The 22,407-nt window shown below is 44.7% G+C and overlaps 1 protein-coding gene across 2 annotated transcripts in view; it reads left to right on the forward strand.

Moving 5' to 3' along the window:
* The first annotated feature begins 2,059 nt into the window (after positions 1-2,059).
* DEPTOR (DEP domain containing MTOR interacting protein) overlaps positions 2,060-22,407 on the forward strand; it is a 58,442-nt gene continuing 38,094 nt past the window's right edge. Inside the window, exons 1-4 of one of the 2 annotated variants that reach the window (XM_033155793.1) lie at positions 2,060-2,164; positions 2,967-3,067; positions 17,277-17,455; positions 19,220-19,343. In XM_033155793.1, coding sequence (XP_033011684.1) covers positions 2,979-3,067; positions 17,277-17,455; positions 19,220-19,343 — 392 coding nt within the window. In that variant the 5' untranslated portion in view covers positions 2,060-2,164; positions 2,967-2,978. Of the gene's footprint in view, positions 2,165-2,413; positions 2,563-2,966; positions 3,068-17,276; positions 17,456-19,219; positions 19,344-22,407 lie in introns of those variants that run through there. The other variant, XM_033155794.1, reaches the window with a different exon arrangement.

Raw genomic sequence — 22,407 nt, forward strand, 5'->3', positions numbered from 1 at the left:
TACTCTTAGTAGGACTACTGTGGGACACAACCCATAGTATTTAAGGTGCTGCAAGGTCATAGAATCATAGAGTTGGAAGAGACCACAAGGGCCAACCAGTCCAACCCCCTGCCAAGCAGGAAACCATCAAAGCATTCCTGACAGATGGCTGTCAAGCCTCTGCTTAAAGTCCTCCAAAGAAGGAGACGCCACCACACTCCTTGGTAGCAAATTCCACTGCCGAACAGCTCTCACTATCAGGAAGTTCTTCCTAATGTTTAGGTGGAATCTTCTTTCTTGTAGTTTGAATCCATTGCTCCGTGTCCGCTTCTCTGGAGCAGCAGAAAACAACCTTTCACCCTCCTCTATATGACATCCTTTTATATATTTGAACATGGCTATCATATCACCCCTTAACCTTCTCTTGGTCTTTGTTGTTTGGTTCTATTCGATGTGGTTATTTTCTCACAATGCTGTGCAGTGTGGCACAAGCGTACCAGGATGAGTGGAAATGCATGCTGGCACTCGGAAGTCTACCTCAGCCAATGGACCTGTGTAATGCAGAGAGAATTAAAAGAAGCAGAGATAAAGGCAAGACTATGCAGTGAAGCAGACCATGTAATCACAGGACACCTCTGACGCACATCTGGAATTAGAGGGCAGGAGTGTTCAGAGCAGAGGTCGGTTCAAAAGTTTATATACAGTATTACTGATATACACACCCCAATCTTAAAGCAGTGTGAGATTCCAGGTGTTTACCCAGTCCTCTGTTTCCTTGGAATGAGTGGCATATATATTTCATGATATATGGTTTATCTCCACATATAAACAACCTGAGTTTATGGTGGAGGCGCTCACAGCATGAAGGTCTTGCTTTACCAAATAGGCAAAGTAGGCATTGGCCTATGGGACCCCACAACAACTGATCAAAGTAATACTGATTTGATCTTTAAAGAAAATTATAAAAATGTATTGAGATAATTTGTGAGGGCCCACCAAGATTTTGACTGCCCTCTGCAGGGTTTAATCCGGCACGGTTCCTCTTCCCAGACCTTCCAAGTGTCCCTATTTTCCAGGGACAGTCCCAGATTTACAGAAGCCATCCCAGTTTCTGATTTGATCCTGGAATGTCCCACTTTTCCCTAGGGTGTCCCTATTTTCATTGGAGAAATGTTGGAGGGTATGGTTATGCAACCACTAGCCAAGGAGATAAATAACTATACAACCTTTAGAAGACACCTGAAGGCAGCCCTGTATAGGGGTTCTTTTTAATGTTTAATGTTTTATTGTGTTTTTATATATGTTGGAAGCTGCCCAGAGTGGCTGGGGCAACCCAGTCAGATGGGCAGGGTATAAATAATAAAATTATTGTGGAATAGCACGTCCCTATTTTCATCAGAGAAATGTTGGAGGGTATGTCCTCCCCATTTTGCTCCACAACAGCCCTGCGAGGGAGAGGCAGATAAGCGTCTGGCCCAAGGTCACCCAGGGAGAGCTGAACCGGGAACCTGCCAGCTCATGATCTCGCATTGCGCACCGCCGCACTTGGCTGGGTGGCTGGCGGAGCCCCGATGCCTTTCTGTTACTTATTCTTAGGAAGAAGAAACGCAGCGCAGCTTCTTAATCGACCACGATCCCCCTTTGACCCATTTCTCTCTCTCTCCCTCCCCCCCCCCAGCTGTTGTGGAAGGAAGAAGAACAGGAAGAACTGTTAAGTCGAGGGGGGAAAGGGGAGGGAGGGAGACCCAAGCAGCTGGAGTTGCTTCCCCTGTTCAGCAGGCAGGCAGGCGCGCAGAAAGAAGTGCCTTCTCTCCATTTCGCTAGCTCGCTCTGCAATCTTGTGAAAGGTCGCTGGTGGTAAGAGCGGAGCGCTCTCTCTCTCTCTCTCTCTCTCTCTCCCCACCTCCCCTTTCAAGTCATCCCTGACCCCGCCGCCGCCCTTGCGCTGAACTGGATCCTGCGCCGCAGCTGAACATTGAGCGCACGCTTTGCGCAAGCAGACTCTCGCCCCAGCCAGGGCCGGACGGAGGGGGTCGCTGGTGCCTCGGCTGAATCGCCTCTTCTGCTGCAACCACGTGTCTCCCTCGAGAGCTGCCTGTCACACACCACAACAAGGAAGCCAGTGGGGAGGATCTTTTTTGATCGCCTGCAGAAGGAAGGAACGCACGACTTTTCCCCAGTCCAGGTGAGTGGAAAGCCTTTTCCTCCCGAGACTGATGCAAGAATGCAATTCTCCGGAGACAGAAAATCTGCTTTATATTTCTCCCTGCGGCAGGATTGGTGGGGGGGGGGGGGGGAGAGAGAGAGAGAGAGAGAGAGAAAGGCTGCATTCCCTTTGACCCGTCCGCAGCTTAGCTAACTGACGTTCCCAAACTGCCGCACGCAAAATTATTGCGACGTGAAATGAAGGGGGGGGGCTGCCCAAGAGCGTTTGAATGCAAGGCTTGCAGGACGGATCGGAGCGAGGCAGCTCCTCGGTTCCTGCAAAGAAGAGAGGAGCGCGAGAGAGACGGGAAACTTGTGAAAGCGAGGAATAAAACGCGTTTGCGCGCTGCCAGTTGCGAAAGAGCTCAAGGGCAGGAGGCGAACAGGGATGCAGCGAGCCAACGAGCGACAGAAGTTTTAATTGAAGCGGGGCAGAAATGGTCTCTGGAGAGCGCAAAGCTTAGAGTGGAAGATGCCACTGGCAGAGGGGAGGGGTTAGGCACAGAATTGGGCTCAGGGTGATGTTGAGGTTTCTTCGAATGGGAAGGCACCCCGAGGGCCATCTAGCCCAACCCCCTGCAATGCAGGTATATAAAGGTGGCCCATGTAGGGATCAAACCCATGGCCTTGACGTTATCAGCACCACGCCCTAACCAACTGAGCAAACTGGTGTTTGGGGGGGTTAGATTGCAAAGCTGCAGCTTTGAGCACTGGAGAATGCTGAGAAAGGAATCCAAATCTGCTCCCTGTTAACCTTCTGGCTGTTGTGTGCACCTGGGCAGGTTAGTGGCGAGATGGAAGAAAGCAGCCTGGGCACCATGCAGCAGAGAGCGACCGAGCTGGAGCACATGGCCGAGGTCCTGCTTACTGGGGAGCAGTTACGGTAGGAGACCCGGATTTTTCCCTTTGCACAAATGTCATGAAAGTGAACTTGGGAGTGGGAGATCTTTTTGCTGACGGGGACAGATGGGAGGAACCACCATTGGCAATGTGAGGGGGCTGCAGCAGGTGCCAGGGTGGTGTTGGAAGCCAGAGTTGCATGTGCCACTGCCTTGTTATGTACTGAGTTGAATAGGATCCAAAATGCAGCAGTCTGATTGGTCCTAGAACAATAGGGTTCAGAATGCAGCAGTCTGATTGGTCCTAGAACAATAGGGTCCAGAATGCAGCATTGCAGCAGTCTGATTGGTCCGCAGGAGCCACCCAATCCTTACTAGTGGGGTGCCACAGGGTTCTGTCTTCTGCCCAGTCTTATTCAACATCTTTATCAATGACTTGGATGATGGGCTTGAGGGCACCCTGATCAAGTTTACAGATGTCACCAAACTGGGAGGGGTGACTAATACCCTAGGGGACAGGATCACACTTCAAAATGACCTTAACAGATTAGAGAACTGGGCCAAAGCAAACAAGATGAATTTTAACGGGGAGAAATGTAAAGTACTACACTTGGGCAAAAAAAATATGAAAGGCACAAATACAGGATGGGTGACACCTGGCTTGAGAGCAGTACATGTGAAAGGGATCTTGGAGTCTTGGTAGACCATAAACTTGACATGAGTCAACAGTGTGATGCAGCAGCTAAAAAAGCCAATGCAATTCTGGGCTGCATCAATAGGAGTATAGCATCTAGATCAAGGGAAGTAATAGTACCACTGTATTCCGCTCTGGTCAGACCTCACCTGGAATACTGTGTCCAGTTCTGGGCACCACAGTTCAAGAAGGATAATGACAAGCTGGAACGTGTCCAGAGGAGGGCAACCAAAATGGTCAAAGGCCTGGAAACGATGCCTTATGAGGAACGGCTTAGGGAGCTGGGTATGTTTAGCTTGGAGAAGAGAAGGTTAAGGGGTGATATGATAGCCATGTTCAAATATATCAAAGGATGTCATATAGAGGAGGGAGAAAGGTTGTTTTCTGCTGCTCCAGAGAAGCGGACACGGAGCAATGAATTCAAATTACAAGAAAGAATATTCCACCTAAACATTAGGAAGAACTTCCTGACAGTGAGAGCTGTTCAGCAGTGGAATTTGCTACCAAGGAGTGTGGTGGAGTCTCCTTCTTTGGAGGTCTTTAAGCAGAGGCTTGACAGCCATCTGTCAGGAATGCTTTGATGGTGTTTCCTGCTTGGCAGGGGGTTGGACTGGATGGCCCTTGTGGTCTCTTCCAACTCTATGATTCTATGATTCTAATCCAGCTCCAGGTGGAAGTGAATCCGCAACCTGATTGGCATACAGGAGTATCCCGGAATTAGTCAATCATGTGGGGCCCACTGTGTAAATAATGTATATAAAGCAGACGTTTTGGGGGAAGTTCCATTCCTCGCTACTATGAGCTGAATAAAGAGCATGAAATTCACACTTGACTCTGAGTATATTTCAGCCCTGTACTCCTTCACCTCAGTCGTTGCAGTGGAAGAGGCTGCACAGGGCTGGCCCAAGACACTTTCGGCCCCCGAGGTGCCCCCCTTCCCATCAGGGAAGACAGGGTAGGTGAAGGTTGACACCAGGATCTGCTGTCCCCTGGGAACCCTGCCACCTGAGGCGGTCACCTCCCTTGGCCTCATGGGTGGGCCAGCCCTGAGGCTTCATTGAAATTGGAAAATGGAGGAGGAGGAGGAGAAGGAGAAGGAGGAGGAGGAGGAGGAGGAGGAGAAGAAGAAGAAGAAGAAGAAGAAGAAGAAGAAGAAGCGCCTTTAAGAATACTGCCCTGCCGCTTATGTCTTTTTATAAGGTTTACAGAGAAAATGAACACTCTCGTGCATCCAGTTTCCTATCTGCATTCTTCAATGGCATGAATCACCGTAGGCAAAACTTTTCAGGGTAGAGAAATGTTTTGCTGCCTCCTGCAGTATCTGTAATCTACTATAATTTTGTGCAATTTTCAGTTCAGCTCAGTGAATTATTGCTGCATGGGTTATTTGACAGCGGGTCAGCCAACAAGATTTTAAAAAGGCAAAGGGAGGAGGAGGAGGAGGAGTAAGAAAGGAAAGATAGTGACTGCATTCCTTGTATGCCATGAGTGCTTAGCATGGGCAGCTGCTTATATCAGACCAAACCTGTTAATCATGCTGAGCTCTCTTCAGGCTGCATAAAGTCTAGGTCATAAGATAAGACAGGAAAGCAAGTAATCAGAATGCAGGTCTTAGCATCTCTTGGGCATTAAATTCATTATAGAAACTCCATTCGTCTTTCATGCGTGCCCAAATTAATTAAATTCCCCCCAAGAATGAATGGAGAAGTGCCAATACCGCAGTGGTACATTTAATTTTGGGAGATTGCTCCCTTAAACCCAATCCTAAACATGGTTCCTGAAAAGTAAATTCTGTTGATCTCAGTAGGATTTACTTCCAAGGAAGAAGGATCACATCTTAAAGCAGAATGACGGTGGTTTTTCCCCAACCATTTGCTTCCCTGTTTTTAAGAACTAGCGTGTAACGGTTGGGGGGGGGGGGTTGATTCTGCAGGTGCAGAAGTTCTGATACGACTTTCTAATATCTGGTGTGAGGGGAAATGATTGCGTGTTTCTATGAATTAGGGGGAAAGCACACATCCAGACTCCCATTATCTGTATAATAATGTGTGATTTGGAGCCTCCCCCCCCCCAATATATATACATATATATATCACATTTCTCTTTTAGCAATTAAATACAGATCTCTTAGCAATATAAGTCTCCTTTGAAGAGTCTTGCTGGATCAGACCAAAGACCCATCTAGTCCAACATCCTAATCTGTCAGTGGCCAATCAGATGCCTACAGAAAGCTTGCAAGCAGGACAGGAATGCAACAACACTCTCCCCACTTGAACTCCCCAGCAACTGGGTTTTCAAATAAGAGGCATGCAGTCTAAAGTACTGGAGCTAGTTCTTAGCCATCATGGCTAGGAGCCATTATCCTCCATGAATTTGTCAAATTCATCTTAAAGCTATCTCGGTTGGTGGCCGGCTATTGCTACCTCTTGCGGCAGTGAATTCCATAGTTTAAGTACTGTATATTCTGGCGTATAAGACTACTTTTTAATCTAGGAAAATCTTCTCAAAAGTTGGGGGTCGTCTTATACACTGGGTGGAGACTCTGCAGTCGAGTATATCTCAAACTCTATATTTTAAATGGGAAAGTTGGGGGTCACCTTATACGCCCAGTCGTCTTATACGCCGGAAAATACGGTATTATATGAAGAAGTGCTTCATTTGTCTGCCCTGAATTAAATTTCAACATTCAGCTTCACTGGATGGGCCCCAGTTCTAGTATCACGAGAGAGAGGTTTTTACTGTCCACTTTCTCCAACCTCAGTGCATACCCTTTTAGAAAATACTTGCGTAAATACGGGCCCTTTGCCAGTAGCCTGTATAGATAATACATGGAGAGAAATCCATTTGTTGCCTTTCGTTTTCTGAAGGAAGATGTATGTGCTACAGTACGGAGGAGAGGATGGGGAAGGACACGGCCTAAAAATAAATACATACAAATAACATATTTGTTATTTGTATGTATTTATTTGTATGTATTTGTATGTATGTTATTTGTATGTATTTAAAAGCTGCACAAAATGGCAGGGCAGGGGACCATAAATGGCCTTCATTGGGGAGGGAATCAAAAGCTCTGAATGTTTATAGGAGTCGGCAGAAGAAGAACCCAAAGTTCACAAAATGGCAAAGGGAAGGAATTGTGTTACCACGGGCAAAAGGCAATAGGTGTCTCTGACACTTGCCTGCCATTTTCCCGGCAATAAAAAAAGGACGAATAACCATGTAAGAAAAAGTAGCATATCTATTGCTATAATAATAATAATAATAATAATAATAATAATAATAATTTTTTATTTCTATCCCGCCCTTCCCAATCCAAAAACCGGGCTCAGGGCGGCTAACAACAAATATAAGACAATGATTAAAACAACTTAAAAAACAGCATAAAAACAAACATCAATGGGATCCCCAGGGCTAACTGGCCAGGTTAGTCATGCTAGTCCAGTAGGGAGACCAGGGAGGAATTTTAATGTAGGGACCCAGAAACGTTTCTTCAGAAAGAAGGGAAGGGGAAAAGGAATAGGGGATCAGGCTAGATTAAAGGCCATTTCTCTAGTTCCTGAGAAATGAAGGAGTAATAATAATAATAATAATAATAATTTATTTATTTATACCCCGCTGATCTGGCCGACCCCCCCCCCTCCAGCCACTCTGGGCGGCTTCCAACACAATATTAAAATACAATAATTCATCAGATATTAAAAGCTTCCCTAAACAGGGCTGCCTTAAGATGTCTTCTAAAAGTCTGGTAGTTGTTGTTCTCTTTGACATCTGGTGGGAGGGCATTCCACAGGGCGGGTACTACTACCATTAACTGCGTAAGCTAAATTAACAGCTTCTAGGGATTTTCATAAAGAAACTGTTGCAGGAAGAACTTTGCAACACTACTAAATTTTGCATCCATTGCAAGGAAATATGCTTGGGGATGGTCGAGGAATTTGATCTTTGCAGATTTCAATATGAACTGTACTTTCTTGTTTAATGCATGGTTACAGAATACTGTGATAACAGGATGAAATGGATTTATGAATAAATCTATAAGAAACCAACATGGGCCTGAAATAGTCTGATCCATCCATCCCTAAATTTATTTCAAAACTCTGTGACGCATACATTGAATTTTATATACATAAAAAAAGATTCAAGGACAGCTTGTTGACATGCTGTAGTGAGGCAGGTGGACTGATGTCTATAACTGGTTAAAAGTGTTTTAACCAGTGTTGCATTTTTAATATGAGTGGCATGGTGGAATAAGCAACGGAATTGAGTGGGGCAGAACAGGTGTACAATTTGCCTTGGGCATCAGTGGCCACAAGGTAGAATAGTTTCTACTAGTAAACTTCTGGCTGATCGAAAGGCAAGGATTTCTGACTCCCAGTCATTGAACAGTAGTAAATACACCTCTTTTTTCAATTCTCTGGAATGGTTAATCTTTTGCTAACCATTTATTTCTGAGGTTCAGGGCTGGCACAAGAGATTGTGCCATAGACTCCTCTTTGTGGCAGTAGCAGCAACACGGCTATTCTCTTCCTTCCATCCCATTTCTCCTCCTCCTCCTCCTCTCCCCCCCCCCACCGCCCCAATCCCGCTTTTGCGTGGCCAGGCGAAGTCCCCCCGAACCCCGGGGCAGCCCCTGAGGGAAATAATAACTCATGACAACATTCTATGGGATTAAATTGGCCACAACTTTATTAATATTCAGATGTAGGGAGACCTTGGCCCAGGCATTGGGCGTTTATCCTTCCCAGCCCCCCGGCCAGGGTTCTGGGTAACTTCAGGGTTATCCAGCATGATTGGGAAGTGGGCTAGTCTGGAGAACATATGTTCAAGCAGATAGCCCACCCCCCTATGTTTGCTGCCGCTGGAAGGGGAGGGCAGTGACGACCCTGGGCGTATGGTCAATGCCTCCCCCTGAGACCCCTTTAACGGGAACCCTGTTATTGCCACCAAAATGGGGGCTGGGGTCACCGCCCCACGCCCCCCCCCCCCAATCCTGTAAATGACTAAAGGATTCCGCCCAAGGCCTGCAACCACCAAAGTTGTGACGAATTGCTACAGGAAAGGCAAAACCTGCCAATGCAGGGAAAATTCCTTTCCGGCCCTTTAACAGCGACCTTGTCATAGCAGCGCCTGCGTGCCTGTGTGGCTGTGGAAAAAAGGTGGTTAGACCTGCAAAGTTAGTGTAAGTTGAGGGAGTGGAGGGCAGGGAAGCTCTGAATCCAACGGCCGCTTCCCAGGTATGACTCATGCTCTATTGTGTGTACTGTATAATCCCTCCTTCTACCTGGCCAATCCCCCTGGCAACACCTCCCCAGCCGGGATTGGGCGGCTGCTAGAGTAGGTGGAGTCCACAGGTATCCCAACCTGGGGAAGGTGAAGCCAACCAACTGCCAGGAGCTGCCACCGTGATCCAATGGGTCTCCCCGCGACCTCGCAACATGTGCACCCCATTTGATGTGGGGAACGCTCATTCCCTCCTCCTTTTTAGAGTGGGGAGCTATTCCATTTTTTTAGCCATGGAAGCACAGGTGGCTCCTCTGCCACCTTCTCTTCCTTGCCTCTCTCTGAGAAAGGGCTAAGGAGATCCAGGCATTCCAGGCGAGGTTTGCCACAGACCATAGAAAGGCTTTAAAAAATGAATTTAAAAACTTTAAAAAGATTCTAAGTTTGAAAAACTCACGGCAGTGCCACAGGTATTCTCTTGGCCACCTCGCCCAGAATGCCTGTGTCCAAAGAAGGACACCCACACACACAGGCTTTAAATCTTGTTTTCCTTTGTTATGGAAACTGTGAATCTTTGGAAAGAGGAAGATGGGAAGAAGAGAGGAAGTGTCAAACATTCAAAGACCAGCCACTCAAGCATATCAATAATCAGTGGGGATTTTTATACTGAAGTCAACAAACTGTCTGCATCGGGATTCTGGAGTCATTCTATACCCTTCAACAGGACACCACTAACATTCCAGTTCCATAGAGAATTGTTTGGAAGTAAACTCCACCCTAAAGTATTTAAAAACAGCTCATAAGTGTGCCTAGTCAGCAATAGAAATAAATGCAAACATGCAGAATTAGCATATTTCGCGTGTCAAAGTGCTTCACAAAGTCCTTTATGTGAAGGAGCTCTCTATCTGAAGGGTCAAGGCCAAGTCTGGTTTAACAAAAAACAAAAAGAACCATAAAAAGGGAGAGAAGAGGCTTTGAGTTTTCCCATCTACAGTGATCACCTGTTTGTCACACTGAGGATGCTCACAGCTCACCTGGTCCCACTGGTCTTTCCATTTAAATTTGAGCGATTGTTTCTAACTTTTCATCTGTGCATTTTAATTAGCACATACAAATTTCGTGCAACTGTTTCGTCATTTTGGTTTTTCTTTGGTGGAGCATTTCCTCTTTTTTCATTTTTATCATATTTTGAGGTGTCGGTAGGTACACAAGTTCACATGGAACCGGCCGCTGCCATTTTGCCAACTTGTTTGGGCTCATTTGGAAGGCTTTCAAGGGGGTGCGAAGCTCCTTCATAGTTCGCCTGTTGCTTCATCTCTGCCATACTGGTAGCTTTAGATATCGTGGTGGAAAAATACATTCAAATGGGGTTGTGTGGTGCTGTTTTATCAGTGGCCTCCATCTGTAGGGTAAGAGTGAAATTCTTTAAGGAATGAGGTGATAGTTTTGTCGTTGCATTTTAAAAACACTTGGCTCTACAGGCATAGCCACATGCCTGTGGACCTCCCAATAATTAAAAAAACAAAACAAAACAAAAGGCATTTGCAAGTAATCAATAAAATTCTTGACTGAACTTAACAAATCATTTTCAAGGAAAGGGTGGCTATTAGAAACCTGCTCCTTAATTGCAAGCAATCCACCACCCAATCAGAATAGTTAACGGCAAGAATCTCATCTTCAATATGTTGAAAAACCACATTCCACATAGCATTTATAATCCCAATTGACATGCAACCAGCCCTCGTTTACAACAGGTTTTATTACAACTAGATTTATACTTCATCTTAAATTGAATTGAATTTTGCTGGCTAGAAACAAGGGGTCAAGTTTGTTCTAATGAAGGTCTTGTTAAATGGCTGGCAATAAGCTTCTCTCTCTCTCTCTCTGTGTGTGTGTGTGTGTGTCTGTGTCTCTCTGTCTAACATCAGAATGAGTGGATGCATATGTGAATTTCACTGCTCCCTGAAGATCCTGCTCATTTCTTCCCATCCTCATACAGCATGGGGTTTTGCCCTGTCTCGTTCTCATGCGGGTGGGCGTGGACTCCCTGGTCCTGAATGGGATAACTGTGCCCCTGAAGGACTAGATGCGCAGCCTGGGAGTCATTTTGGACTCACAGCTGTCCATGGAGACGCAGGTCAATTCTGTGTCCAGGGCGGCTGTCTACCAGCTCCATCTGGTACGCAGGCTGAGACCCTACCTGCCCACAGACTGTCTTGGCAGAGTGGGGCATGCTCTAGTTATCTGCTGCTTGGACTACTGCAATGGGCTCGGCGTGGGACTACCTTTGAAGGTGACCCGGAAACTACAATTAATCCAGAATGCAGCAGCTAGACTGGTGACTGGGAGCAGCTGCTGAGAACACGTAACACTGGCCTTGAAAGACCTACATTGGCTCCCAGTACGTTTCCGAGCACAATTCAAAGTGTTGGTGCTGACCTTTAAAGCCCTAAACGGCCTTGGTCCAGTATACCTGAAGGAGCGTCTCCACCACCATCGTTCAGCCCGGACACTGAGGTCCAGCACTGAAGGCCTCCTGGCCATTCCCTCACTGTGAGAAGTGAGGTTTCAGGGAACCAAGCAGAGGGCCTTCTCGGTAGTGGCGCCTGCCCTGTGGAACACCCTCCCATCAGATCTCAAGGAAATAAACAAACATCACTTTTCTACTGCCATCTAACCAACTTTGGAAAGGTGCTAAATTCTTTTTGCTGTTATGTTTTCCTCACTGCAAGGAGTTCCATGGCTCAGCTTTCCTCAAAGCTGCCTACGTACCGAAATTTGTTCCCCGTTTCACGCAGAATTTGCTGAGCCAGGTATTCTAAGAGGAGAAGACTTTGAAATATATATTTTGCCTTGCTATCCCTTGAAGTATTTTACCCATCTCCTGTCATTTCTTCTCCCATTCCCCTTTCATACTCAAATTGTACCTTATTCTGACCCTCCAAATGGCCAGTTTCACCCCTCCTCCTCGGTCCAATTTCTTCCTATAAGAGTTTCCCTCTCTTTATTTCTCCCTCCCTTCTCTACCCTGTTTGCTTGGTGATTAAATATTAACTTTTATTTCACTTCTGATTTCCTTCCACTTCTCCTTTGGCCCTTTCCCCTCCAGGGAGGGAGAACTTCGATTCCTCCTCCCTCCTTGAGCTTCTGTCTCCCAGCCACCTCTGCACAGCATATAAGGAGCTGTTGGTACTGATTCATCCAACCAAAAGACACTGTGGTGGCACTGAAGCTCATCTGGAAGTGGCTCAAGGCTTGCTGGTGGTGGGTCCTGGCTCACTGTTTGTGGAACACAGAGTATCTTTGTGGCTGAGACTCAGCTAGAAAGAGGAACATGTGTGAGAAACCATCAAACACCAGCTGCAGTCAGCTGCCAGATCTATGTAACTAGTTTTTCCTAAGCAAGGGGCATTGTGTCTTTGAAATGCCTCTTCCTAAAGCTCCTAGATCCTGTGTTTTCTGCCAACTGGCTTTTGTGTGTCAAATAAAAGGCCACGCTTTGAAGCCAAAATCTGGGGTGCCATCTTCCCGTTTTTCGTTGTGAGAGCACGGCAGCCATTTTGGTGGCTGCGATTTCGCACCATGCTTCCCCCCCTCCCCCAAAAAAACACCCTCACTTTTTTGGGCACGGCACAATCGGGTAAAAAGCATGTTGCGAAATTGTGGCAACCAAAATGGCCGACATATTCTTGCAATAAAAAACAGGGTGTCCTGGTTTTCCTGGGACACTTGCGGGGTATATTAAAACTTTGTCACTGTAAATATATTGGGGCTTATGGGCTAAGGCAGGGGTCAACAACCTTTTTCAGCTGTGGGCCGGTCCACCGTCCCTCAGACCATGTGGTGGGCCGGACTATATATATATATATTTTTGGGGGGGTGGGGAATGAACAAATTCCTATGCCCCACAAATAACCCAGAGATGCATTTTAAATAAAAGCACACATTCTACTTATGTAAAAACACACTGATTCCTGGACTGTCCGTGAGCCAGATTGAGAAGGCGATTGGGCCGCATCCGGCCCCCGGGCCTTAGGTTGCCTACCCCTGGGCTAAGGGTTTGCCATACCTCTTCTAACACAATTCAGTTAATACCGTAGCTCAAAACCAAAATGGCTGCACTGCTTCATATGTGAAATAACTTGAAAGCAAACTTCTTCTTTCTGGTGTTCCTTTGCTCTTCTGTGAACAGATAGGAACACATGAAGCCTCTTCTTCTGAATGAGAACATTGGTTCATCTAACTCTGCAGGATTTTGGACAGGAGGTGACTTTCTCAACTCCCCACTTTGAGACGCCAGGGATATTGAAACATGGACCTTCTCTGCCACTGAGCCAAAGCCCTTCTTCAAATTATCTAAGCATTACCCAGTCTTTGCTTTATTTTAAAATACATTTTCTAGAACGCCTATTTCAAGGTCTAGGCTGAAATCCTATCTCTTTCCCTATGGCCAAGAGTGTTAAAATAAGCTGCAAAGAACTGTGTACCAAGCCTCTTGCCTTTCACACACACAAATAGATGTGGAAACATTTATATGGTTGTCCATACAGTCTGCTTAGCACCAGATCTAATTTTAATGTGTCAATTCCTTGTTTGGGTCCAAACTGACAGTGATCTAACTGCATGTAACATGCTGGTCGCATAGCAAGTGACACTCATGAGAACTATATTCTCATTGTCTCTTCCTCAGAACCCAGTTATGGCTTGGAATAATAGGATGTTCCAGTCATGGTCCTGGGATATTTAGCTAGAAGCCTGAGCTATATACTGTATATACATAGTGACAGTTCAGATCCCAGTTGCTCTTCAGCAAATGTTGCTAGAGAGCAGAGGGTCAACTTGGATTCCCTAGTCAGGAGTGAGTGAATGTCATGGACTGGCTGGAAGCAGAGGAGTGGTGGGACGGAGGCAGCAGCAGCTGGGGAACCCCCTAGGGAACCACCAGGAGAAGGAGGCTGAGAGCCAGGGGGTTGGTGGTGGGACAACGATGAGTGGTCAGAGGGAGAAGAGGGGGCAGATGGGGAGGAGGAGGTGGTGGAAGCTGAAGAGGCAACAGGGTTTAGTGAGCAGGAGGCGGCTGTGGCAGAGAGCAGTCCAGACTCGAAGGCAGGAGAGGAGAAGGGCCAGAAGACGGAGATAAAGAATCTAGGGAGTCATCAACAGGTCATAGGTATGGTCTGAAATATGAGTGGGCCCACAATGCTCTGGGACAGCCCCATGGCAGCCAAGGAGCCCTGAGCCCAGTCCTGATGTAACGCTGCAGTGTGAATGCTGAAGTCCGCCCAATAAAATAACACGAGGGTACGCCTCCATGTTCAAGAACTCCTCCACCAGCTTAGGCAGGAAAACTATAGGGCAACTACAATGTAGTTCAGTCAAATATTGAGGGGAAGGCCTTTTGAGTTCCTCACTGTAGTGCTCAGGCTATGGGGCATATTTGGCAGAAGAGGAAAATCCCAGGCCAGGAAGCTCATACCAACAGGTCCTGAAGAGCCCTCAGCATCCATCCTCATCCTTGCCCATGCTTGCTTGGGCTGGTGGCAGCTGTACTTCAGCAACATCTGCAGGGCCAAAGGTTCCCCAGCCTTGCTAGAAATATACAGGGACGGTAGGAAAAAAGTCTTAGATACCAGTCACCACATTTGCACCTCAGATCATGATGTTTGAACCTCCTGCTATACTTACCTGTTCGTGTATATATTACAGCATACATCCACAATGTTTGCCTGTAGCTCTGGGTGTAGTTAACGTAACTTTTGGCAGCTGGGTATCACAAATAATGTGGTAATGAGAAGCTTGTTAACACTTACGTGGAAGAATTATTCCTGGCTGCCGCCGACATTCAAACTTGTTTAATAGACACGCCGGAGTGTGTTTATTTGTTTTAACATATGGCACTGGAAAACTGATTCCGTGTTTCCTCGTGTTTTTATTTTCTGTCAGGCCAAGAACCAGTCCCACCATCTGCCAGGCCTAAAACAGTCTTGAAGTACTATGCGTGTGTCTCTGTTGGAGAGTTAAACTAGTGTAACCATCATCTCCCCTTTGCAAGTAACTCCGGTCATTTTAGTTCTGTGTGGGGGGACCTAGAGATCTCTAGCAGAGGATACTTTGGAGGAAGCAAGGACAGTTAAGCTGTAATAAAATGAAAATACATGGGGTGTTCACACTCAGTATGTGTGTACTTGAATACTTGAGCTGAAACGCTTGTATAGTTATTCACATGAGCGTACCACTGTACACAGTTCCCGAGCTGTGCAAACCAACAAATCGGGTCCTCCCTTAAAGAGGGCACGTATTGCGGTGAGACCTGACAACCAAACCCCTGTGTTGTGGGTGGGTTTGATTGACAGCCACAATACCCAATCCGTAGGCCCCTTGATCCAGGGTGCAATCTGACCAATGGGATGCAAGCTAAACAGATCAAGGGACCTATAAATACCCATGCACGTGACCCTGAGCTTCCTCTTTTTGGTGCGTGCATCGGAACACCCGCACAACTTGTAAGGTTGCGGATAGGCTCTGGTTCAGTAGATAGGGATGGGAGAACGTTCTCGTCATCCCTATGTGAAAGGTATTCCGTTAAAGGAATCCAGGGACTCAATGGTTTGGTCAACCCCTGAGAGGGGGTTGTGCCCGTGCCTGAGTTCAGGGGGACATTTGGGTGGCAGATAGAGCATGTCCCCGGCTTTCCGCTTTCCAGGTGTTCACCCTTGGCTGACCTATGCTGGAACCCTGGGTCAGCGCTACCTGCAGAGCAGGGAGCTAGTCGAACCAAAGCCTATCCAACCAATCGCGTGCTGTAATCAATAAAGTTGTGGCCTAAATTCTGCCAAAAATCAAACCAAAATTTGAGTCTTGTCTGAATTTATTTGGGGTAAGGTTAAAAGGTCTGAACACGCAAGTGTGTGTTCTTTCACACAAACACTTGCACATGCGTAGAGACAGTTTTGTTCAGTGTGATGTGTGAACAAGCCTCCTTTTTCCATTCTCAGACTGTCCTTGTGTGTTGTTGTTGTTGTTTTTATTATTTTCCTATTCATTTCTTCAGTAAGGTAATTGTGTTTTCCTGGTAGTGTCGGGGGAAGTGGGGACATTGCTCACTTTCCAAGAGAGATGCCAAGGCTCGGGCCTGTGTCTTGCCATCTTCCCTGGAAGGAAACCTGCTTGCTTCTTAGTTCTAAATGCTTCTAATTCTTGGTTGTTGTTTTTTAAGGCTAGCATATTTCAAACGGAAAGATGCTTCTTCTGGAGCAATATGGCAACCCACCTCCCCCCTTTCCAACGTTGCTCCCCATGCATTTCTAGATCTCTGTGGTTATTTGATGGGCAGACACTTCCTCATGCAAATTATAACTGAACCATAAGGTGCAAATCAAAATAAGGGCCGGCCCCACTGTTAGGCAACTGATTTTGTGTGTCATGAAAGAGCAGGACATTTTTAGTAACAGCAACAACAACAACAACATTGTTATATTTTTACTGACAGGGCAGGGGAGAAACACTGGTAGGATGTCCTGCCACAGGTGCCAAAATAACTTGACTATTTTGCTGCCTTGGATATTACATACCTTGACTTTGCCTCAGGCAACAATGTCTCTTGGGCCAGCCCTGAACCCAAAGTATGCTTACTTGAAAGTTTAACTCCATCCAAATCTATAGGACATATCAGAGAAATGTCAACCTCAAAAGAATAACATGGCAGGGCATGTGAAATAAGACTGAGTAAACAACATTTAAAAATTTTCCAGTAGCACCTTAGAGACCAACTAAGTTTGTTCTTGGTATGAGCTTTCGTGTGCATGCACACAAAAGCTCATACCAAGAACAAACTTAGTTGGTCTCTAAGGTGCTACTGGAAAGTATTTTTTATTTTGTTTTGACTATGGCAGACCAACACGGCTACCCACCTGTAACTGGAACATTAAAATTGTTATGGTATGAGGAGAAAATGTATGGGGGCAATATAATATTTTATATCTTTAGTAATGCTAACATGTACTGACATGAACTTCAGTTTTTTTGGGGGGGGAGGCAGAGAGAGGGAGGGGAAGACACTTTGTACATGCTCTGAGGTATTTCTGTTCTGTTAAAAAGCGGCGTGGCTACAGATAGTAGAGGGAAGTGTTAAATGGAAGTGAGGATACAAGGCCAGCGATACCTTCAAAAGATGTTTATTATTATTATTATTAATTATTATTATTATTATTATTTAGCTGACACCGCTGCTTGCAACTCTGATATGACGGAAGGTGCTCTTCCTTTCTAGTTTGTCATGTTGAGGCAGATGCTATGCAAAGATTTCTCACGGCGTGATACAAATATTGTTTGGTTCACAGGCTCAGGCTGCATGAAGAAAAGATAATTAAAGATCGGAGACATCACCTGAAGACGTACCCAAACTGCTTCGTTGCCAAAGAACTGATTGACTGGCTGATTGATCACAAGGAGGCCTCTGACAGGGAGACTGCAATTAAGCTGGTGCAAAAATTACTGGATCGTAGCATCATTCACCACGGTGAGCGGAAAGAATCGCCACATCCGAGTCCGTAGCCAGAAACTATAGTTAGGGGTGCAGGCAGGTCTGACCCAGTGATTGTCATGTGTTGTTAGTCAATATGAAAGAATAAAAACCTAAATAATGATTGTGAACATTGCTTAACTATTATAATAGCATTTATATTTGGGGTGTTTAGCGTGCGTTGTTTTAGGGCCAAACCAAACATTGCATTATTCACATTTTTAAAGAAATAAAAGCCCTGTTTATTTTGAAGAAAAAGCAGCTGGATTAAATCATATATATATATATATATATATATATATATATATATATATATATATTAAATTTTATGTTCTTTATTGAAAAACAAAAAATATAAGTGAACACGGTAAAATAAGACAAGACGTGACAAGAATAAAAAAGATAAAATAACACCCATGTAGAAAACATTTTTTAAAAAAATAAACATTACATGATTGTTATTGTAGTTACCTTAAACTTAACCTAATACAGTGTTTATAAAAATGAATTCCAAAAATCATTAAATTTGTCCATGGCAAGTCTATGTTTGTACACAACTTGTTCGTGTGTTGCAAGTTTGTGCATATCTTCTATCCATTTGTTGAAGACAGCTGCTTTTAAAAAAAAATCAAAAATTTTAATGTGTTTAAGTACTTTAAGCCAGGGCTGGCCAATATTTTGTCCTCGGGATGACGTTAGACCACAACTGCAATCAGCCTCAGCTAACATTTTCAAGGGTCAGAAATTATGGCAGTTGAAGTCCAGCAACATACAGGTGAAACTCGAAAAATTAGAATAGCGTGGAAAAGTTCATTTCTTTCAGTAATTCAACTTAAAAGGTGAAACTAATATATGAGATAGACTCATGACATGCAAAGCGAGATATGTCAAGCCTTTGTTTGTTATAATTGTGATGATTATGGTGTACAGCTGATGAGAACCCCAAATTCACAATCTCAACTTTGGGGTTTTCATCAGCTGTACGCCATAATTATCACAATTATATCAAACAAAGGCTTGACATATCTCACTTTGCACATCAAGAGTCTATCTCATATATTAAACTCCAGTAGCTAACGAAAACAATTGCTTACATAAATGGACTTTTCCATGATATTCTAATTTTTCGAGTTTCACCTGTATGGTTAGCCACATGTTGGACACCCCTGACTTAAACAATATCAGACCCTGTGCACAGATAAAATCCATAGGTCTCTCTTACCCACAGTCTCGAAATCTGAATAAAAATAAGAGACTGAACATTAGTTTGGTGGGACCACAAGAAAGGGGGTAGGGTAAGAATTACAAAAATTGAAAATCATATGTGTTAATTAACCTATGACAAGGAAAGAAGCAAAGGGAGCAAAGTAAAGAAAACAAAACGGTGGGGGACAGAGAACAATGAAACACCACCCCACACTCCTTAGAGGAAGGGTGGGGTAAAAATGCAATAAACTATAATCAACAGGTTTTTTTTAAGGTCAGTAATTCCCCCTGCCTATAAATGGCTGCAGATAATACAATAAAGCAGAAATACGTGCAGAGCTTCACAAACTAAGGTGTTTTTTTTTTTTAAGAAAGTAAAATAAAAGGTCAATCATTTTTGTGGTTTATCTGAAGCCTGTTTTTTTTTTTTTTGTAAAGGAAAACAATGCATTGTTTCCAGATTCATAATGATGATTACGGCAAGCTCTTGATGCAAAGTGTTTACAATTTCTTCTTCTTCTTCTTCTTCTTCTTCTTCTGGGTTTTGCACTTCAGTTTGCGATGAGCATAAGGAATTCAAGGACCTCAAACTTTTCTACCGCTTCAGGAAAGATGATGGAACATTCCCACTTGACAACGAAGTGAAGGCATTCATGAGAGGACAGAGGCTTTATGAAAAGTAGGTTGCACACAAAACGTTGGCAGTGTCAGCTGCTCTTTATCGGCTTGTGTTTATTAACAACTAGAAAATGGTCTTAGATTTGTAGGTTCTTGCTGAATTGCATTGTCCTTTATTAAGGGACACGGGTGGCTCTGTGGGTTAAACTTGCTGATCAGAAGGTCGGCGGTTCAAATCCCCGCAACGGGGTGAGCTCCCGTTGCTCAGTCTCTGCTCCTGCCAACCTAGCAGTTTGAAAGCACGTCAAAGTGCAAGTAGATAAATAGGTACGGGAAGGTAAACGGCGTTTCCGTGCACTGCTCTGGTTCGCCAGAAGCGGCTTAGTCATGCTGGCCACATGACCCGGAAGCTGTATGCTGGCTCCCTCGGGCAGTAAAGCGAGATGAGCACCGCAACCCCAGAGTTGTCCGCGACTGGACCTAATAGTCAGGGGTCCCTTTACCTTTACCTTATTAAGAACGGCATCTTCCATCTCCTCAATTTTCCCAATAGAAAAGTTATACTGACAGAGATGAGTCCTGAGCATATAATTAAGGTTTGAAACAGATGGTTGGATGGAGATTATGAATACCCTGTCAGATTATATGGGTCAAATAACAGAGGAGTTTGCCACCTGCGACAAGGTCCGTGCCATTTTTGCTCAGACTGAAGGAGTTGTTTGCAGCATGCCTGATTTGGGCGCAAGTAGGAACAAGTACAATATGTGAGCTGACATTTACTGGAAATGGATATGCAAAAGGTGAACAGATTGGTCAATTCATGAGGGGTGTTTTGGTACAGCACTAGCATTCATGAGCAGCACGGATGGCTCTTTCAGGTGCAAGAACACAGTGAAATGTGTTTTTATTTGTCTGACTGCAGCTAGGGATGGACCAACGTGTCAGCTTTGTTTCCTCTCATTTTCTCGTTTCCACAAGCTTAAGTTCTGTCCTCTGCTTTATTCTGCAATTTTTTTAAGTCTTCAAGACAATGCGCCAGCATTTTATTGTGAATTTCTCATTAAAATGCACGTTTGTGTGGAATTTTGCCTAATATATGCATTTCTGCAAAACAATTTCCCCTGAAACAAAGCATTTTTCTGTGTTACTCTTACCAATAAACTAAAAGATACTTTGATTCCCAAATGCCATATATAACCAACTTAGAAATAGCAAAACAGCCAAGGGCCTTCACTTTGGCCCAATGCCAGGCCCTCCCCTCAGCTATCCAGGAACGCCATTTTAGGAAGGTACCGTACAGGGAGAGGAAATGCCCCTGTGGCTCAGGGCAACTAGAAACTACGGAAGATGTCTTCTTCCACTGCCAATATTATGCAGACATATGAGTCAGGTTCTTCCTGCCAATACTACACAAATTCCCTGGACGGACAGTACAACCCTATACCTCCTTGCTACTTCGAGATGCAAACCCAGACCTAACATACACAGCAGCCAGATTTTGTGCTGCTATGATGGACATCCGCCGAATAATGGTTTGGGTCACACACCTGACCTAAACTGAAGGCTCATATGGAAGACCTGTTCCCTCTCTTGCGCCCTCCCTTCTATAGATACTTTGCAACTGCTTGCTCTCAACCCTATACAGTGGTACCTCGGGTTAAGAACTTAAATCGTTCTGGAGGTCCATTCTTAACCTGAAACTGTTCTTAACCTGAGGTACCACTTTAGCTAATGGGGCCTCCCACTACTGCCACGCGATTTCTGTTCTCATCCTGAGGTAAAGTTCTTAACCCGAGGTACTATTTCTGGGTTAGCAGAATCTGTAACCTGAAGCATCTGTAACCTGAAGCGTCTGTAACCCGAGGTACCACTGTAGCTGATTTTAAGTCTCCCTCATGCACCCCTGCCCCTTCTTTGAGTCACCCTTTTTACCCCTTTTACCTGTTTAATTTCCCAAAGGATAGTGACTTTTTGGATATATGTGTGAGGCAGACAGAAGAGTCGGGTTGTTGTTGTTTTTATTTTGTTTTAATTTTGATTATGTATTTTGTGGTTTTATATTCTGATTTTATTCCGTGAACTGCCCTGAGACCTGCGGGCATAGGGCGGTATATAAATTCAATGAATAATATAAGAAGAAGAGCACAAGGAAACTGCGCTGATGGTTCCTCAGTCCAAGTAGGATTGTGTTCTTTTCATTTATTTGTTTGTTTGTTTGTTTTAAATTTCCCTTCTTTCTTTTTGTGTTTGTCTTCTTGTTCCGTTTGTTTGCAGTAGCCAGTGAAACAAATTTCCCTTGCTTTTCGAATGTCAAACACAGCAAATGGAAGGGCATGCTGTGTTTTCAATACACTTCCCTAATGCCATAGAAGAATGTTTTCATAAACAGAGGGAAATTGCAAGGTTTAATGGCTGTGGTTAAAGTTAGATGTTCCAACTTGGAACTCAGCCTAAAAGAGATGGGAAAGATGCTCTCTGCCCCAGTGCTAAAAGGCAGAAAGATCCTTCAGATTCTCCCTTCCCCACCTACTTCAAATAACAGTGTTCTAAATAGTGCATGGCGACCACAGAAATTTTTAATGTAAAGGAAGGCCTGTGTGTTCTCCATAGGTTTTAAGACAAGCCAAATTCTACAGCAAGGAAACGTGTTTTCTGCGCTCAGAATAAATGCACATATGGCATGCTAGCATTAATTTCATTCATATGAACTAATATTGAATTCATATTCAATAAACTAATATTAACTAATATGTAAACAAATATTTTTCCCAATGTGAATTAACTGAGTCCAACCACTGATTTGTCTAGCCCATTAACTGGTATCCCAAGGTCTAAGTAAGAGGTTTTTCCTGTGCTATGTGGGCCCTTTAAAAAAAGGAGATCGAACCTACAACCTTGCATATGTTGTAAACTGCCCTGTGGTCTTTCTTTTTTGAAGGGCAGTCATGTTTACGAACGATTCGGTTTACAAACTCCGCAAAACCGGAAGTAGTGTCCCGGTTTGAGAACTTTACCTCGGTCTAAGAATGGAATCCAAACGGTGGAAGGGCACCGGCGGCGGGAAGCCTCATTAGGGAAAGTGCGCCTCGGTTTAAGAACGGTTTCGGTTTAAGAACGGTCTTCCA

This window comes from Lacerta agilis, chromosome 7 (assembly GCF_009819535.1).
Source record: "Lacerta agilis isolate rLacAgi1 chromosome 7, rLacAgi1.pri, whole genome shotgun sequence".
In the NCBI taxonomy this organism is placed as follows: domain Eukaryota; kingdom Metazoa; phylum Chordata; class Lepidosauria; order Squamata; family Lacertidae; genus Lacerta; species Lacerta agilis.